Source organism: Electrophorus electricus, chromosome 8 (genome assembly GCF_041902795.1).
Source record: "Electrophorus electricus isolate QZ-2024a chromosome 8, ASM4190279v1, whole genome shotgun sequence".
Lineage (NCBI taxonomy): Eukaryota > Metazoa > Chordata > Actinopteri > Gymnotiformes > Gymnotidae > Electrophorus > Electrophorus electricus.
The window spans coordinates 12,349,476-12,369,158 of NC_137504.1; the positions used below are offsets into that span (position 1 = coordinate 12,349,476).

The following is a 19,683-nucleotide window of genomic DNA, read 5'->3' on the forward strand; positions in this document are numbered from 1 at the left end:
TGGTGCTTCCTCCAAATCTTTATCCCCTGGCTTGGTTAATGCTGCTACATAGTCAAGGCAGTGGGTTATAAGATGGGGATTTGCTAGTTCATTACTGTAGATCTGAACACGTGCCTGAACATCCCCCAAGACTGAAAGAAGCCAGTTAAGTCTTAAAAACCCTGCTAAAGTATCATCTGGGTTGAAAACTCAGCTATGTGCTTGAAGAATAAATATAGACACTGTAAACTGAAACTGAAAGATTAAAGGACTTTTAACTAGTTCTTCAGTAATGATTTGTATACCTTCAGCATCTCAAAGGACCTTGTATAACTAATTAATTTTATTGGAATAGAAACAAATAAAATTCTAAGAGGAAAAGAATAACAATATCCTTAGAATATGTGAATAAGAAACTGAGATGGCGAGTTGGATAAGCAAACAACAAAGAAAACAAAGATAAACAAAGAAAAACATTTTTCCCTTCAACTATAAGTAGGTCAGTACTGTTAGGGTCATTGGGGGCTTTGGTCAAAGCACTCCCCACCCAATCTTAAATGCCTCCACTGCTAGAGCGCTGACCTGGGTTACATCATATCAAAATCTTTGCATGGGGAGTAGTTAAAGGTCCAGCGGCAATCAGACTTGTTCCAGTTGGAGTGGAATTCCTTTGAGTGGTTTGCAATGAGTTCTCCCTATATGCTCCAAAGGTCTCTGAAGGCTATCAATTATCAGGTGGGAGTGCAACTCAATCCCACTTGTCGTCATTTCATGCTGCTCACTGAAGCAGCCTGGGAAAGGGGGTAGGCTAAAGTTAGAGGCAGACCTGGGGATTGGTCGGTGGTGGATTCATTTTTACAGGCAAGGTGCATAAAGAAGAGAGAAAAAAATCACATGCTGCCTTGATTTACATGCTGGCAACATTGTAAAGAAGGTAGATGCGTATGAATAGTCTGAAGGATTCAGATACATTTGGAACTGTGGAGATGTGTTTTCATACAGCCGGGCTTTTCTTTTCTCCCCTCCCCTCCCCTGAAGAGGAAAAGACAGCAAGAGAGGAAGAGAGAGCAGACTAACAGCTGTACTACTGAAATACTCACATGTCTCACCACGACCTGGGTTATAGGAGAAAAATAAAAGCAAGGTAGGTTGAGTGCTGATTAAACCTGTTAGAATGTGTTTAATGTTAATTGTTTAAAGAATGTCAGAGCAGGAATGTTGTTGTAATGTTTGTAAGTGTACTGTATGTACAAATGCTGTTTAAATATACACTATGCCAAAAAGGGGAAATATCTTATACTTTCACTTTTAGCTTTTAAAAGTGCACAAAACACTTAAATAAGGAGAGTGATATTCTGGAAGTTGTTACTATATGTCCTATCTTAACTTTAGAATAATATATATTTCACATGTGTTTTACATTGAAAACAGATGAAACATATTAGCTTGGCTATTTTCCCCCACCTCTTTTTCCAGCACTCCTACTGTGAGGCAACAATGTAGCAGAGAACAGAGATTACATCAAATGTTCTCGGATAACAAGCCTTAGCTTTATCTTAAAAACAGAGCGTTTTCAGGTCTGTGTTATGACTTTTTTCAGAAGGAAATCCTGAAGAATGTTAATGTCAGATAAGCAGAAATGGGAGGAGATAGATGACTTTTAACAAGTTAAAATGAGATTTAAAACAAAGATCTTTCAATTCACTGTGGCTACTTTACTTCAAGAGGTAGAGTTTGAAGGACTAAGGCATACAGAAACTGTGTGGGAGAAATAATATGGGATTATTTATTATGTGGATTGTGTTTGGTTGAGGGATAGAACAAAAGAATAGCACATTCAATAAAAACAGCACTCAAAACACAATTTAGAACATATTCTGTCAGGCATTCTGAAATGTATGTAGGTGCTAATCCATTACAACATTTATAAACTAGAGTTTAAAGAATTTTAAAATCAATTGTAAATGCGACAGGCAACCAGTGTAATGAGGCTAAAATGGGTGTTATATGTGCTCTTTTTTTGTATGTTAGTACCCTGGCTGCAGCATTTCTGAAAAGGTTGCAGTCTGTCATTTGTGGTTTTTGATAAACAAGTGAATAGCTGTAATCTAGTCGAGGAAACAAAAGCATGAATCTGCTTCTCTGCATCTTGCAGAGATGGGAATTTATTCTCGAAGTAATCTCTGTTACCTTTAAATTTGAACTAAGTATCTACGTTTCTGATATTGCTGCTTGTAATATTGCTTATTCAAATGAGCTGAATTAAACTTTAAATTCCTTTTAATATAAGTTCCTACTTTGTGGTATCCTCTATAACCTTAACTGACCTTCAACATTATGTTTAGTGCATAACTGTCTTAAAACTACTGCTTCTTTCTTCACCCCCGGAAGGTGCTGCGAGTGCAACTCTGCTCTCTCTTACTGGTACTATGAGAGGGATGGACAGTACTTCTGTAGGCAGGACTACTGGGCTCGCTTTGGGGAGCCGTGTCGCGGCTGCTCCGACGTCATCACTAATGGCGTAATTATGGTGAGAGCATTCACTGCGCAGTTACATTACCTCACAGCTCTGAGTGAATCACGCCCTGCCTTACCTTTTATCCCATTGTATATCAGTATACTGGGACATTCTAAAGGGTTTTAATGGTTGCTGGCCAAATTCATAGGCTATTTTTTTAATGAGATGGCTTGCTGTCTTTGCGTCCTGAAAGCCTTGCTCGTGTTTGAACAAGTTAAATACACATACTATTGCATGCTTTGCTATGCTGAAATGAAAACATTAAATGCTGGGTGCACATTTTCAATGTACATTAAAACTATTTGCTAAAAAGGTTAAACATAATTTAAAATATGAAAGGCAATGTGTCTCATACCTGCTTTAGCAGTGGTGGGAATGTTAACTCCACCAAAAACAGATTTTATTACATATTTACCCTCATACACACCACTCCGTTAGGAACACCTGCACATTTGCTCATTCAGTGTAAGCTTCCAATTGGCCAGTAATGTGGGAGCATTGTAGTATATTAAAACATGCAGACAGGGATCAGGAGCTTCAGGTAACATTTACATTCATCATTCAGCATGGAGAAAACATGATCTCAGCGACTTTGATGGTAGAAGGTCTATTTTGAGTATTTCAGAAACTGTTGAACCCTGGGTTTTTTCTTTAGAGCATACCCAGAATGGTGCAAAAAAAACAAACAAAAAAAACAAAACACAAAACAATTAAAAGCAGCCTGTGAGTGGCAGTTCTGTGGGCAGAAATGCCTTTTTAATGAGAGAGGTCAGAGAAGAATGGTATCTTTACAACCATGGTAAGCAGAAAGTATGTACATCATGTCAAACCTTAGAGTAGTTGTGCTAAAACAGCAGAAGACCACATCTGGTTTCACTCTTGTCAACCAAAAACAGATTCTGAGTGAGAGCATAGTATGGACCATGTGAATCCCCTTATGCTGACAGTTTTATAATATCTGCTTCCAGCATGACAAAGCACCACACAAAGCAGCTCAAACTGGCTCCATAATCATGACAGTGAGTTTGATGTAATTCAGTGGGCTCGCAAGTCAACAGATAGGAATCCATTAGAGCACCATTAGGCTGTGGTAGAATGGGAAATTCACAACATGAATGTACAGCTGACAAATCTAGAGCAAAACATAATGCAATGATCTCAACATGGACTAAGATCTCAGAGGAATGTTTCCAACACTTTGTAGAATCCATGGGGGTCCTACCCAGGATTAAAATGGTTTTCACACATACGTGCTTAATTTTATTAAGAACACAATGCTTTAAAAAGACAGACTGCTGTAAAATTACTACTACTACTCTACCACTACTACTAAATGCTACTTGACTACTGTCAAAGGAGTAGCTTTATACCATAGTTGCATGTGTACACCACTTTCAATATACAAAGAAATCTTTTGAGCCTTCTCTCTGGTTGACACAAACCTGCTGTTTAGCATGAAAAACTAATTCTCACTTTCATGATTGAAGGTCATTATTATTAATTCAGTCAAGTATGATCAAGATACTCTAAAGCTAACCACCAGCTAATATGAAAGTGTCAAGCACATAAATACAGCTCAAGGAATACATCTTAAAAGTTGTTGCTTTGCCTCGCCCACTGTCTTCAGAATAAACCTCATCTGTGTGACGTAGATGGTGGACAGGAACTCAAGAACTTGAATTATAGGTGATGAAAAATGTGCAAAATGACAAAAAAAAAAATGTGTTGTGTTTGGCTGCAATAATTCAATGTACAGTGGGACCCTCATGTACAAATTGCCCAAAGATCCCAAAATATTTTTTAAAAGATCAGCTTGCCCAGATATGAAGTCACATCATCTGAAGTGCAATTAGTTAATATTAAGATTTGTAATGAATGTAATAGACAGTATAAGAATCAGTAATAGACAGTGAATCACTTTTCAAGTCAGCTTTAAAAGTTCAAGTCAGCTTTAAAAGTTGTGCAAACCACAAGTAAAATTCAATGCTGTAATATTACCCTTTAAAACAAAAGCATTAAAACACAATATTATCATTACAAATATATTATTAGTAATATGTACTGTTTTTATTTATTATTAACAACTCAGTCCTTTTGAATATGTATATAGCATGAACTGGAACCTACAGAGGTTCAAAGAGCAATATGTTTATCTAAGATTATTTAAGAATTTAAGTTACAGGGTCAATTTACCACTATAATTTGTTTACAATTGAATGGGTGGACCATTAAATTTTCCTAATCTTGCTGTGAAGATTAGAGTATTGTTTGCATGTTACCCAATTCTCTTACAGATCTCAAATTACAGTCACTCCTCCTCTCATGAGATCTCACTTCCTTCCATTCATTGTACTGTTGCATCTTGCATCAGCGGTGCTGATGTCACCACTGCCCTTTCCCCTTCCCAAGTGCATGACCCCCACTTCCTTCCTTTATGTCCTTTTATAGAAATTAGCATTTATATAGAACATAAAATGGATTAAGTTGCTTATTCTTGTCTTCTGATTCCACACTGCAGGTGGCTGGCACACAGAAGTACCATTCAGAATGTTTCATCTGTGAAAACTGTGGCATGTTTATAGGAGATGGGGATTCATATACCTTAGTGGAGCACTCCAAATTATACTGGTCAGTTTAGCAACCCAAAAAGTGTCAAGAATCACTTTACCATTATATTTACATTTACAACATTTAGCTGACCGTTTTATACAAAGCAATTTACAATTATGACTAAATACACCTTGAGCAACTGAAGGTTAAGGGCCTTGCTCAAACAGTGGAAACTTGGCGGTGGTGGGGTTTGAATTGGCAACCTTCTGATTACTAGTCAAGAACCTTAAACACTGAGCTCATGTACTAAAATGTGTGTATGATATTATTATTACTGAATTTCATAGAATTTTATATATTAGTGTCACTGAAAAACAGACAGATAATCCCTAATTTGATACAAATTTTAAATCCTAAATATTGCCCCATATTGATGACTGGCTGAGTTTCTTTGCCTCTCCTACAGTGGGCAGTGTTACTACAAGATTGCATCAGTGAGGCATCCAGGGGAAGAATGTTCCGCACTCCCTCATACAGTAGCATTGGTCTCATTCCCTCCTTCACTAGAAAGCAGGAGAGGTCTCTCTCTGAGGGTGGACCAGTGCCCTATAAATGCAAACAGCCCCATTGTCAGAGTATCTCAGTGAGTCTGCCCAATACATGCCATCATCCCAACAATTTTACGCACCAGTACAATTGTACCATCTTGTCTTATTTTGAATTGTTTACTACCATCCCATTACAGATTAGATTCAAACAACATGAGTCCTGAGATTAGTGGAATGATTCATGTTGGAGACACTGTGCTTGAGATCAATGGAATCTCCGTTAAGAACATCCCGCTCGACGAGGTATGATGTGCAATGACTTTGTGTGAAAGTCTGCTGCGTGGTAGAATGACAAATGATAACACCTGTTATATGCTATAACAGATTGACCTGGTGATTCACGACATTGAGACAAGCCTAAAACTCACTGTTGAGCACCACCCTAATGGCTGCCCTAAGGAGGATCCATTTGACCTGCTGGAGGAAGAGTCAGATCAAACGGGGAAATTAGATTACTTCTCCAATCAGAGCCTCAGCCTCCTCCACCGCCCCAGGAACATTCTGTATGAATTTACCTGTCATTACACCAGTCCACCCCATGAAAATCTTTTACAAGAATGTAGGTAACATGTTGTTGGAAAGTAAACATTTAAATTAAGCAACTGAATTAAGGAAAGCAACTGTGGAACTTGTAACCATCCTATAATGATCAGTATCACTTCATCACTGACGTCAACTTTCTCTAACATTCACTTACCAACTCATATTCTGTGGTTTCCTTTAGGCGTAGCTGCAGCATTGAGAAAACTCAATGTTTACAACGCCACTTTCCACTGCTTTCTCAAAGAAGAGACATTAATCGTTCAGAGTCTTTGCGTGTCGATCCTGCTGACAAAACCCAGCGTATCTTCCGCCCCTCTGACCTTATTTATGGGGAGGTGCTAGGCAGGGGCTGCTTTGGACAAGCCATCAAGGCAAGGAGGAACTGGCTGTATTGTCTTAAAGCAGAGTAAAGGTAAAAGATAGCACAGCACAGTGTTACATTAAAGGCTGTTCCTACATTTGGTCTGCCAGGTTACACACCGGGAAACAGGTGAGGTCATGGTGATGAAAGAACTTCTTCGTTTTGATGAAGAGACTCAGAAGACATTTCTCAAGGAGGTTTGTGACCCTGTAATTTATTGCCTACAACTGATTTCTCAGAAGGGCTGCAAAATTTATGTCTCTAAAGCACCCTTGGATTTGAGAAAGGCGCTATATAAATGTGAATAATAATAATAATGATTAAATTAAATTTGAACTACTGTTGCTGTAGGTAAAAGTGATGCGCTGTCTGGATCATCCAAATGTCCTGAAGTTTATTGGCATCCTCTACAAAGATAAGCGAGTAAATTTCATCTCAGAGTATGTGCCAGGAGGGACCCTAAGGGAAACTATACAGAAAATGGTCAGATTTTTTTCATGCAAATTCTGTCATATACTGTTTAAAATTAAACAGTTTAAGGCACAATATAAATAAATAAATATAATTTTATTTATATCTACTAGGGAAGCGATTATCCCTGGAGTCTTAGAATAAGCTATGCAAAGGATATCTCTGCAGGAATGGTAAGCATAAGAAAGCCATACACCAAATTATTGTCAGACATAATGTGATTTATTTTCCAAACATCAGTAGGCTGTATGATGTAAAACATACAAGTCGAATGGTTAAATTGCCATGACAGTAGCCGTGACAATATGGATCCGGATACCAGTGTCTATCATTAACATACCAAATCTATGCCTCTCATCCTCTGTTTCCTTTAATAAAGGCCTACCTGCACTCCATGAATGTTATCCATCGTGATCTCAACTCACATAACTGTTTTGTCAGAGAGGTAAGAACCCATAATAGTAATGAAGCTTATAAACTAAAAGTATCATTTATCTCCTTCTACAGCACAAACCTATTAGAAATGTTTCAATTCTAAAGTCTTGATCCACCTTTACAGAATCAGAGCGTAGTGGTGGCTGATTTTGGGTTGTCCCAGCTTGTAATGGAAGATAAATCCCAGAGACAGAATTCTAGTCCTGAACAAATGTTCAAGCTAAAGAAACCTCAGAGAAAGAAAAGGTACACAGTGGTGGGGAATCCATATTGGATGGCACCAGAGATGATCCGAGGTAAGGCACTGTGATGTATAAAAGCTGTAAAAAAGCAACCTCAAACTAAAACTGAACATATTCTACACAGTCAAATTCATTACTGTTCCTGTTTTATCTCTAAGGAATAAGCTATGATGAACGAGTTGACATTTTCTCTTTTGGAATCATTCTCTGTGAGGTACACTACTAACATTCTAGTTAAGACAATTTTCTTAGTCAATATAAGCACATACACACACACACACACACATTGCCTGTACCTCAAAAAACTTTTGTTTCCATCAGATTATTGGCCGAGTATATGCAGATCCAGACTATCTACCTCGCACTATGGAATTTGGCCTAGGTGTGAATGAATTCCTGGGGCGCTGCTATCCCTCAGAATGCCCCCTTGCTTTCTTTCCTATTGCAGCTCTTTGCTGTGACATGGAAACTGAAAAACGGTGGGTTTTAATAATATTTTTCTTCCAGAAAATGTACAAAATGTTCAGCCAAACCTTCTTGTAATCTATGTCATTTTTTGCTATCCTAGTCCCATATTTGCAACGTTAGAACAATGGTTGGAGAATTTGCTTATGCATTTGGACATTGGACTTCCTCTAATGTCAGAACTGCATAAGCTGCAGCAAACCTTCTGGGAAAACCATGACCAGCTTCATCAGGCTAACAGTTTGCCATCCGAACAAAACGAGAAACCACTGACAAGTCAAGTGTGAATTATGCTGTGAATGTCTGACGTCAATGTGAAGAACTTGTGAACCCTTACAAGGAAACTTTCAAAAGGAAAAAGTAATTTCAGTACAATCTGGAACCCACATATTGGCCATATACTACAGCACTACAGTAATGGCATTTAATGAAGCAGCCAATAGCTGTAGTGGTGTGGGCAGTGCTAAGTGAACAAATCTATCAATTTGTCTAAATACTATTTAGGTTGGGACAAATACTGAAAATTAACAACAAAAACTGTTAATAGCAGGCCTAAATGTGTCCTAGAGATGCATAATTGTACTCCTATATTTTGTCTAGCCTTTGTACTCATTAAGTATTAAATACTGTGAATCTTTGCATACAACTTGACGTATACATTGAGTTACACTGTGGCATTTTAAGCTTTTTTAAAGGTTGCTTATGGTTATATATAATTTATTTTAAACACAAATATTTTAACTACCAATATTTTCTTCTACTTTGTTACAAATTATTCACATACCATAGGACCCTTGCAGACCTACTCTGCCGATTTTCAGAATATGACCAACTTCTTTTGTTGACTCCCTGAAATATAGAGGGACAATATCTATATTTGTCAATCTTTATTTACTATCATTTGCCTGATCAGTAAGAATGGTTAATATTACTAGAATTTAATCTTTTAGTTGATATATCAAATCTATTCTTTCAACAATCATTTTACTTAGACTAAGTAGGACAAATGCAGGAATAAATTAATGCAGTAAATAAATAATTATGTATGCATTCATTCAACAATTAACATTTTTATATTGTCATGGCATGGCCCCCTCCTGCTAGGCTCCTCCCAGTTTGTATGTGTGTGTGTCTAGCACTATGTGCCTACCTTGTTCATTGGTCTTGTCGCATCTGTCTATAGTTATGTTCATTGTTAGCCCACATATTTAAACCCTTGTTTTATTGTTGTCGGCATTTGACCCCATGGTATACACACTTCGTTGTGTGAAACTTTACCATGAGACTTAGTGTTGCTGTTTGTTTTGTTTGTCAGTAACATAGTGCTGTTTTCCTGTTTGAGTTAGTTCGTCATTGTGTTGACGAACCACGGCTTGTCTTTGCATCCTGCTTCGCCTCCACCGTCACATATAGATTTATAATGTAGGGCATTAAATGAAAGGATCCTCGGGATTCCAGAATTCAGATGTACTCTGACCTGGGTGCAGCTTGGTCATAGAATAAACATTCATCATCACAGTACAGCAGAGGGATGAATTGGTAGAATAATAATAATTAAAAAAAACCTTGCCTTAATAAACAGCAAGCTATGCTTAATGCTATTTAAAATATTATGATTCCCCTACTGTGTCTACTCCCTTTTTCAGGTAGTAGACAAGTTTCAATCCCAACACCTTATGTCATAATCAATCCCTTCCATGTTCCATGTTTTCCCTGTCATGGGTAGTTCCGTTCCATAGTTTCATTTTGTCCTCACATTGTTTGATTGCTTAGACCTGTCCCTCGTTTTGAGTTGATGTATTTAAACCCTGTTGTGTGCCTTGGTCGTTGCTGTTCATTGTTAGTTAGTTTGGAGGTTTGACTGTTTGTTTCATTTTGAATTAATGTTTGATAGTTGTTTTTGTGTTTCCTAGTTTGCCTTCGTATGTTTTTGTTTTGTAATGTTTCCTCGTACTCTCCGTGTCGGCTCTATGACCCTGAACAGCCTAAACAACCCTGATTTTGGATTTGCCCCTATTAAATCTTGCTCCTCTCAGCACATGCCTCCTTACCGCTCATCATTACACCTTATCGCTTCCATTCAAATTAACCATGTATTTATAGGCAATGTAACCAGCCTGGCCACATTCTCAGCCACCCTTACATCAGGTCAACATCTGGAAGTGCTGGTCAGGGCTACAGCTAATGTTCCTACTCCCACTGGTGTTAAAAACCAGACCTCTGGCAGTAATGGTCAGGGCTCTCATTTTAGTTTAGTATGTCTGAATAAATTTGTTGGGAATTGTCTTGTTGTGAAAGTTAGTATGGGAAGAGAAGCCACATTTTGTTTATTGGATACAGAGTCAAAGGTACCACCATAACAGAGGCATTTTTTCACAAACATTTCTTAACTTGTGATACAGGGTTGCTATTTGCTGAAACGAATGGTTTATAGACTTTTTATCTAGACACAGGACTTGGCGGTTAAGGAGTCACCTCTATTGCTTGCTGCTAACTGGTTGCCTGGGCCAAGTTAAAGTGCTAGGCTAGAATGAAACTGATGTTTGGAGTACACATTCAGAGTTTAGGATAGACCCTGTCATAATAATAACAAGAGCAACAACAACAACTCAGTTACACGAATCAATTACAATAATCATGTTGAGAAAAAAAAAAAAGAAGCATGGATCAATTTCTTAGCATCTTTCAGATGGTCCCATTTCTGCTATAGTCCATAAATGATAGGGTGTAGTTTTAATAATATTAATATATGCTTTAAAAGTTAAATCAAAGTCCAAAATTACACAAAATTACACAAGATTCCTAACTTAAGGTTTAACTTAAGACCAGATTTCCAAGTCTTTTGACCTGCTTGTTTCACTATCAATTACAATTATTTCTGTCTGGTCTTCATTAAATAAAAAAAATGCTATTCATCAAGCTAACACTGCTGAACAGACTTATTACCTTCTTATCTACAGTAGCAACATTGTTTGGTGCAACAAATATACATAGATACAGTTGCGTTTTGTGCAATAACTATGAAAATTGATTCCATGCTTCTTAATGATCTGACTGAGTGGCAATACATACAAAGAGAATACAGGCGGACCAAGTACAGAGCCTTGTGGTACACCACAGAGAATATCATATATATAATCTGAGACATGTTCACCTATACTTATAAAACACTGTCTTAGTGTTTTTATAATGGGGCAACAACCCAGGCAGGGGATACACAGGTCTCCCATGTGTTAGTGACCACCTGAAGCAAGACATCTGATGATTAAAAGCCAACAGAAGTGGAACCAAGTGCAAATAGAGAAATAAAACTCCTGGGTTGTGTCAGTTGTCATTTATAAATTTGTATGTATGTAAAAAGTATGTCTGTCTCTCTGATCTTAATGTATTCTTAGAAATGTTAATATAATTTTTAGAATGTCATAGTGAATATTTAGTTTAGTTTTCTTCGACTGCAGTTCTGCTTTGTTCTTTACTTTTTCTCTGGTGCAAAACTATCTAAAACTATCTCATCTTATAGTTAAAATTGATGACCAAATTATGCACTATTGAGAAAACATATAAAGGAGGTTTATTATGTAGAGCATTACAAAAAGCAGACACTGTTGATGTGTTAAAATATCATTTTTATTCATTTCCATTTTTTTCTTTTGCATCAATAGAAGCAGACATACTAAATTACAGTGATGATCTGATATGGCAATATGTAAAATTCCATTTATGTTAATATGTAAATATCAACAGTCAGAATTCTACCATGATTAGTTACACAGATGGACAATAGTTCACACAGTTCTGGTATAAAAGAGGGTGTGTATGGTAGAGGATAGACAACCACTAGCAATATTATTTTTGACTGTTGAGTAAAACAGCTAGATATTCTAAAGAAGAAACCATTCCAATTGCATTGTTTTCGTAATTTACAAAATTGGAAGAAAAAAAAACAACAGCTAGAAAAACTCCCTCCTTACCTTCTCATACCATATGGATAAAATCATAATTCTGTGGAGCAGTTTCAATCAAGGATGCTGTTCCATCTGAACTAAGCCAGGCTTCAGTATCCAAGTAGTTTCTGTTCACAAATTAGATAATTTCGTTAGTTAGTGCTCTTATACATAGAATTGCCATTCTAAAATTTTCTATTTAACTTTGTTAGAGTAGTTTTACTTCATGTATTAAGCTGTTTTAGTTTCTGGAGTATATACTGTATTGCAGTTGCTTACTAGTTTAAGAAGGAAGCACATGTGCCAGATATTTACATTTACAGTGTTTAGCAGACGCTCTTATCCAGAGGGTCTTACATAAGTGCTTTGTCATTTACTCATAGAATACATCCTAGCCAGTATAGTAGGTTAGAGTCCAAGATATCATTGAACTAGAATATGTTTGAAATACAGGGATCAATGTTGATGCCTAGAAGTGCAAAATACATAAGCTCTATCTCAGACAACAATCAGTGCAATAAACAATAAGTACTAGAGTTAGTCGACATAGGAGCAGTCAACATCAGTGCAATAAACAATACTCTACAATAAGTACTAGGGTTTTATTTAGTCAACATAGGAGCAGGGTCACTGGTCTTTTAAATAATCCACAAACAGATAGACTTCTAGGATTTCTAGGCCCAGTCTTACAAGAGCATCAAGGGAAAGCCCTCCATCATTCTAGTTTAGTTTGGATTTCCTATTTATCAAAGTATTTCTTTATATCCATTGTAATATGCTACCCTAAAGACCACCTTACAAACATTCAATAAGTTGACAGGTTGATCGTTAGAAAAGCTATATAAAATGCTATCTACGCAAGCTACCTAACTAGCTACACACAGCTAGTCAGCATAACTAGCTAACGTTAGCTACTTAGCGATATCTTTTCTGTGTTAATTGTATTGTTAGTTGATTGGTTACTTGGCTGAGTTAGAAGATATGAATTAAATAGATTTAACATTACCAAGTATGCACACTAATGTATTTAGCTAAACTACTATTTTTCTAATTTCCTGTATTCCCCGTAACAGATCATTCGGTTAGCTAGCAAGCTAATTCCGTTCTGCTTTTTCTAGACACAAACACAAAATCGAGCTAAAAGGTAGGGTAATAGCTAGCTACAAGCACGAAAAATGAAACGCGATCTGAAAAACCAGTACAGCATTTAATATAAAGTTTTTTGTTCGATTTTGTTTTTAGCAAACCTTTTCTAAGTACAATATTTTAGCTGAAAGGGGAATTTTTGTTTGAATGTGTTTGAGTAATTCAGTGTTTCTTTCTCTCTTTTTTTGCTTTTTTAAAAAGATATTCAGTGAGGAAATCGATCTGAAACGTTTATAGCATTAGCTGATTAGCTAGCTAACGTACCTGTTAGCTAGTTGACTAATTAGATCGGTAGCTCACTGATGTATTCTCAACAGATTAAATATAGCTAGCGTTAGCATAGCTAATCGCTATATAATAATAATGTTTCTAATAAGATATCTCACTACTGTAAGATATATTTTAGTTTAGCAGTGTTTACAATTGTTTTCTGAATTCTATTTAGTCAATAGCTCATTTAAGTTCTTGTCTTTGCCCCTCTTTATATCAAGATGATGAGGTAGGCCATGCATCATAAGTTTTATTTTGCTGACAGTCTGCCAGTTTCACATCATCTGTCACAAGTGAACTTCAGAGAGTGTCCACCTGATGGTACCACTCAGGCAGCGGAACACGATGTGGATGCCCAGTCACAGGCATCTTTCGCTTTTCGTCCACCTTGCCTGTGCACAGATGGGTCCAGCGGGTAGGTGTCTGATTGTGACACCCACCCTGTCTCATGCCCTGCACAACCAAGTAACCCCTAGGCATGCTTCGACCCATATGACTCCCAGGAGGTACCATCTCACACAAAGAGAAGTCCTCGCATTCAAAAAAAATGAAAATAAACAGAAATTCCATCAAATTCTAATAAACAAAAACATATACAGTACTCCTCAGAAATTTTGGTAAAGATAAGCAAGGAAGACTGAAAAATGTATATGTAATTAATCAACTTGATCTTATTTTAAGATAACCCTACAGTGAAATAAAAAATAAATGACAAATATTCATTATCTCATCTGTTTAGGAACTCTTAGCTAAGTCATCCATGACAATGGACATGATTAGAAAATGCAAATTTGATTGGAATTGCTTTTTGGAATTGCTGCCTCAGATCTGTACCTCACAGTGAGTGCCTCACAGAGCTGTACAAGGACAGACTGTTAGTATTGCTCAAGGTAAGTAAGCACTCTGAGACTAACCAAAATGATAACACAGTGTAAAAATTATATCACTGATTAGAAAGTTTATAACGTACATTTAATTCTTGCACAGACAGGATACATCAGACTAGCGATTACTAAGAAGACAGTTATCATTGTTGAAAAGGGAAAGCTCAACATTGTTGATACTCCAGGTTTTGCAGATGCTATTGACCCCACTAACAGGTATTTCACCATGTTTAAATTAATGTAGCGATCTAAAGGCCAATGCCTTTTTATTTGATCTTTGCAAATTAAAGGGATATTGTACATTACTGTATGCAGTACAATGATATTTTATAAGATGTTGACTGTTTTTCTTTTGTGTCAGACCTTTCAGAAAACAGTAGTATATTGCAGCTACAGCAGTTTTGCCATGGACTTATAAAAAGTGAACTATAAACATAGCCTGTGGATAATGATTTTTCTGTGGTCATTGTGGTCTGGTTGATAATGATGCTCACATTACCATTTTAAATAAATTCAAACAGATTTTCTAACCACCATTAAATAAAATGTGAATGTTTGTGTATACCAAGTGTATACATACATATGTCTGAAAAGGGAAACTAGCCTCTGCATATCTGCCCTCAGCTGGAAACCTGTAGTAGACTATATATTTTTGTCTCCTAGAGTGGAGCAACCATGTGTAAAAAGAGTTGTGTCTCCTCTAAGGTTTACCCAATATAGATGTATATACTCTTAAACTAAATCTGACATTTTGTATTAAATATATAAAGCCAAAATGGTTCATTTTATTGACAACTCTTGTGGATTGTACATGGTACATTTTAATCCTGATACTTTCTTAATATGTATATGTATATGAATGTATATTGTACAAAAAGTCCTCACCTCCTGGGAGAATGTGGTGAGCATGCAGGTTACAAGTTAGTTAATGCTGTACTGGAGTGAAGTAAACGCCCATGGCACAGTATGGCCACTGGTACATGAAGGCAACCTGGTCATTCACCTATTTTCCATGACCTGAGAGAAACTACAAATGATCAGCTATTCTCAATTTTTTTCCCTCTCTTTAGGCAGTATTGAGAAGTGGAGAAAGTACATTGATGTTTCAAATCTGCTGAAGTTCATTTTTTGAAATATAAACTAGAGAATAATGCATAGCTGTCAATTAATTGAATGTCATTAATCCCAAGAAGATAAAGTTGCACTCATATTGTCTGCTTCATATATTAGTGGTCCAGTTTATCTATAGAAGATCCTGAACAGGGAGCTGGATGGCAGCGCCTGCTCTCTCTCTGGGATATCCACCTTTATACGCCCCATATGAAGAACCCCCCCCCCCCCAAAAAAACAAAACAAAACAAAACAAAAAACAGGCATAGGCTGTGTAAAGATGTTCTCATAATGACCATGACTTCATAATGATACCTTATTATTGTTTTTAGGCTCAAAATAAGGAATTTGTGGGTTTTTCCATACTTCCCAGCCAAGTGCACAGAAAATAATTGAAAAGGGGATTTACATTTACACTTATGGTTGGTGGTGAGCTTACTGCATCTGAAAGTTGATATTGTGCCTTAAAAAGGTTATGAACGTAATGTATTAGTGTACTTCCTCTAACTCACTTATCCCAATATTTTGACTCTAGGGGAGTCAGGTTTAGGAAAGTCCACACAGCCTTTTCCTGACAGACATGTACAAGGACAGGAATATGTTAAATGCTGAGGGTAAGGCCCCATGTGTAATCTTAGTGAGCAGATTTAGGACATCTAGATAAATCACTTGGTAATTAGTCACATAACATTAACAATATGAGACAATCTGGGTAGTGATCTAATATATTTACTAGGAATAGGTGGTTACCTTAGACTACTTTAGCTAATATTTACCTGAGAATCTGCACTGCTCATAGAGAGGATCATGAAGACTATAGAAATCATCAGGCATACAGTAGGCATCGAGGAGAAAGGAGTCCTGCAGCTCAGTATTGTGGACACACCAGGATTTGGGGATGCTGTCAACAACACAGGAAGGTAATACAATCTCAAATCAAGGTAAAGCCTCCATAAGCAGGTTTCTGGTAGTAGAGTTAATCTTTTTTGCCTTCATATGATGAATGCTTGTTCAGAGTAGAAGAAACTGCTATAAGATTGTTTTTTCTTTTTATGTTTTTTGATAGCTGGAAGCCAGTAGTGGATTATATTGACCAGCAGTTTGAGCAGTAGTCTACCTATTGATGTGGAGTTCATGAAGGCACTACAGAAGAAGGTCAGCATTGTGCCTGTGCTGGCTAAAGTTGACTGCCTAACAGTACTTGAAGTAGTACAGAAAAAAAAAAGGTGTGTGTCCGATAGGTTAAATATTATCATAAATTGTGTGGATCTGCTGGATTGATAGCAGATCAGTTCGAGACAGTTGCTGTCGGGCATAAGGCATAACACAAGTGTCTGTTATGCATTTGGTCCCTTCTAGATTCAAGAGGAGCTTGAGAGACTTCGGATTAAAATCTACAAGTTTCCTGAGTGACTCAGATGAAGATGAGGAATTCAAATTCCAGGACCAACAGCTCAAAGTTAGTAGCATCATTGAAATGTCCCTGTAACGAGACTCTGGCCCGTTCCATGTGGACAAACAGCAGAGCCAAATGTTAGAGGGATAACGTGGACAATACATGGGACTGAAAGACTTTTATTTTACTTACACCGCTATCAGAGGGAACAAACCTGCCGTTTGCTGGAGTTTTGTAAAGTTATTGTAACTGTTTTACATTGTTCAGAGTGGCCAACTGACTGTGCAGATAACTACTAGAGTTAATGTATATGTGTAGGTAACTACTAGAGTTAATGTACATGAGTAGGTAACTACTAGAGTTAATGTATATGTGTAGATATAGATATATTTATTATAATAAGGTAACGGGAGTTTGGGTTCAAAGCATGTACCTATTTTGTTTTGATTAGCGGTTGTAAGGGGACGAGTTAAGTGTCGTGCCCAGAATTGAGGGGGAGTTGTAGTTTTGGTTCACGTTATTGGAGCAGGTAATTTTCCAAATAGAAAGGGGGAGGATAAAATTGTGATTAATGGCTCTGTGTTTAGATATGGGTATATTTATTTTAATAAGAGAATTTTTGGATAATGGGAAAATGTTTTAAATGATAGCCTTTGTTTTGAACCATAGGGGAGAGATTATGAATTTAATAAATTATGTATCTAGAATGGTTTGGTCTAAGGGGCAAAGATGAAATATAAGGAGTGGCGTTGGAGCATTCCAACGGCATTCCAAGAGAGAGATGCGTTGATTGAGTGCCATAATTGGAAGCACGTAAGTTGCCTTATTTTGGGTTAAAAAGTTTTTTTCCTTGGGTTTTGTTTTTTTTTTTAATTGATTTTTTTTTGTCTGCTTATGGCATCATGCCCCTTTCACTGGATTTTTGAGGAAAATAAATCTCCATTATTGCCATAATTACTACCGAAATCGCCCTCTGTTTGATCTCCCCCTGCTATCCTGTTACAGTTCCTAACCAATTTCTTTAAATGTCTTGTAATAAAAATGTTCTTACTAATGTTCTGACTGAAGGTGCCCTTAAAGGTTAATTCTGCAGATTTTGTAAAGTTTTCTGTTTAATTTGTTTGTTGAAACTAAACAAAGACTTACTAATTTTTATAAAAATGCAGAATTATAGAAAATATTACCAATTCTGGCTCAAAACTTGTGGCAAAAACCACAGTCATTAACTACGTAAGATGTGTATGAATATGTTGCCTGATGCCTTATATTTGCGACAGTTACAATAATTTTGCCATAAGATTTTGGTTTATGTAGGGCAGAGATGTATATGCAAGACGTTGTACTCAAAGGCCGCAAAGAAAATGTACTGATTTACCACCATTTTAACATTGCTTTAAAAGACACATGTAGGTTCACAGGTATTTCAGAAAGCAAACAAAGCAGCTATCTTTACGTTGTAGATGTTGAGAGGTTCCTTTTGCAAATACTGTAATATTAAAAAAAAAACCAAACTAAAATAATTCTATAAATAATTTATCTAAGCTTTGGTTTAAATATATAGTGCTCTTTCTTCCAAAGGACAGCATTCCTTTTGCTGTGGTTGGCAGTAATATTCTAGTGGAAAGCAAAGGCAGAAGATTTTGTGGACGCACAAATCCCTGGGGTGTAGTGGAAGGTACTCAGACCTATTATCCTCCCTGCCTGTGCATTCTCTTTTAATGGTATTGGTATTACATGACTCATAGTGCTTTGTCTGCCTCTAACACACAATGTTCCACAGAATATTTACCCACAGTGTCTCTGAGTGGAACAGTTCCCAAAATTCAAAGAATAAGAATGACAATACCATATGCTTCACATAAGAGATCACCAAACTATGCTTAAAGGCTGCTGACAATTGAATCCAATCATTTCATATTTAAACGAATAGCTTTACATAATTAGTGGTGTGAATCTGCTGCTGTTTCAGTGGAAAACCCTGCCCACTCAGACTTCCTGAAGCTGAGAAGCATGCTGGTCCACACACATTTGCAGGCCTTGAAGGACGTCACTCAGGAGACGCATTACAAGAACTACCACACTCCACAACATTACCCGCATGGTAGTCAGAGAGAGGAAACGTAGGTCTGCACACAAGCAGCCCCACTGAACCCCAGTCCGTGTAACCAACTGAAGGAAAGTGCCTCTGGTGCCTGTAGACAGTGAGATGGAACACCACATTTGGAAGAAAGATGCAGAGGTAACAAAAATATTTCAGTTCTTTTGGCTTCAGAGCTTAGGTCTAATGAGTAACACTGAAAGCATTGTGGGTTTGGTGCTAGGTGGTACATGGATCTTCAGCCACGGTGCTATAGCACTAGAACCTCTCCTATGACCATTGTGGACTAAAGTGGAGGTGCACAATTCTGTTTGGGGTCAGCACACCTTGGTGACATTCCTGCTCTAACAGAGCCATTAGCCCTGGTAATTAAGTGATGAGTTGAGAATCTTGCCCCAAAGAATAGTATTTAAGTTTTGAGTTAAATGTATTCTGCATCCAGAAAATGAGTCAGTGAGACATACACAGTTTGAAATCCTTCTGGTTAGTATAGAGCTATCCCCAGTGCTGTTACAGAACTTTTTCTACACCTTTTTCACTAAATCTGATCTCTTTTCCCTACAGCTGTGGCAAATACAAGAGTTGCTGTGGCGCTTGCAGGAGCAGCTGGGGCCTGGCCAATGAACGCGAGCCAGGCTGCACGGTGCCTCACAGCCACGCCAG

General features: G+C 37.2%; 2 protein-coding genes across 2 annotated transcripts; both read left to right on the plus strand.

The window, feature by feature from the left end:
- The first annotated feature begins 796 nt into the window (after window positions 1-796).
- Window positions 797-10,207, plus strand: limk1b (LIM domain kinase 1b). Its single transcript, XM_027018322.3, has 15 exons — window positions 797-1,123; window positions 2,371-2,509; window positions 5,016-5,125; window positions 5,514-5,690; window positions 5,793-5,898; window positions 5,980-6,158; window positions 6,380-6,569; window positions 6,670-6,756; window positions 6,911-7,042; window positions 7,144-7,203; window positions 7,410-7,475; window positions 7,590-7,761; window positions 7,866-7,921; window positions 8,029-8,186; window positions 8,276-10,207. Exons 1-15 carry the CDS (start codon window positions 1,080-1,082, stop codon window positions 8,457-8,459), a joined length of 1,860 nt encoding a protein of 619 aa, XP_026874123.2. The 5' UTR covers window positions 797-1,079; the 3' UTR covers window positions 8,460-10,207.
- Window positions 10,208-13,768: 3,561 nt separating this feature from the next.
- septin4a (septin 4a) lies at window positions 13,769-19,644 on the plus strand. Its single transcript, XM_035526906.1, is given in 16 exon segments — window positions 13,769-13,897; window positions 13,952-14,038; window positions 15,859-15,955; window positions 16,062-16,086; window positions 16,088-16,140; window positions 16,326-16,446; window positions 16,593-16,634; window positions 16,636-16,756; window positions 16,886-16,935; window positions 16,937-16,985; window positions 18,501-18,597; window positions 18,892-19,000; window positions 19,002-19,046; window positions 19,079-19,102; window positions 19,104-19,161; window positions 19,585-19,644. Coding segments are annotated over 16 exon segments (1,167 nt in total).
- The last annotated feature ends 39 nt before the right edge of the window (window positions 19,645-19,683 follow it).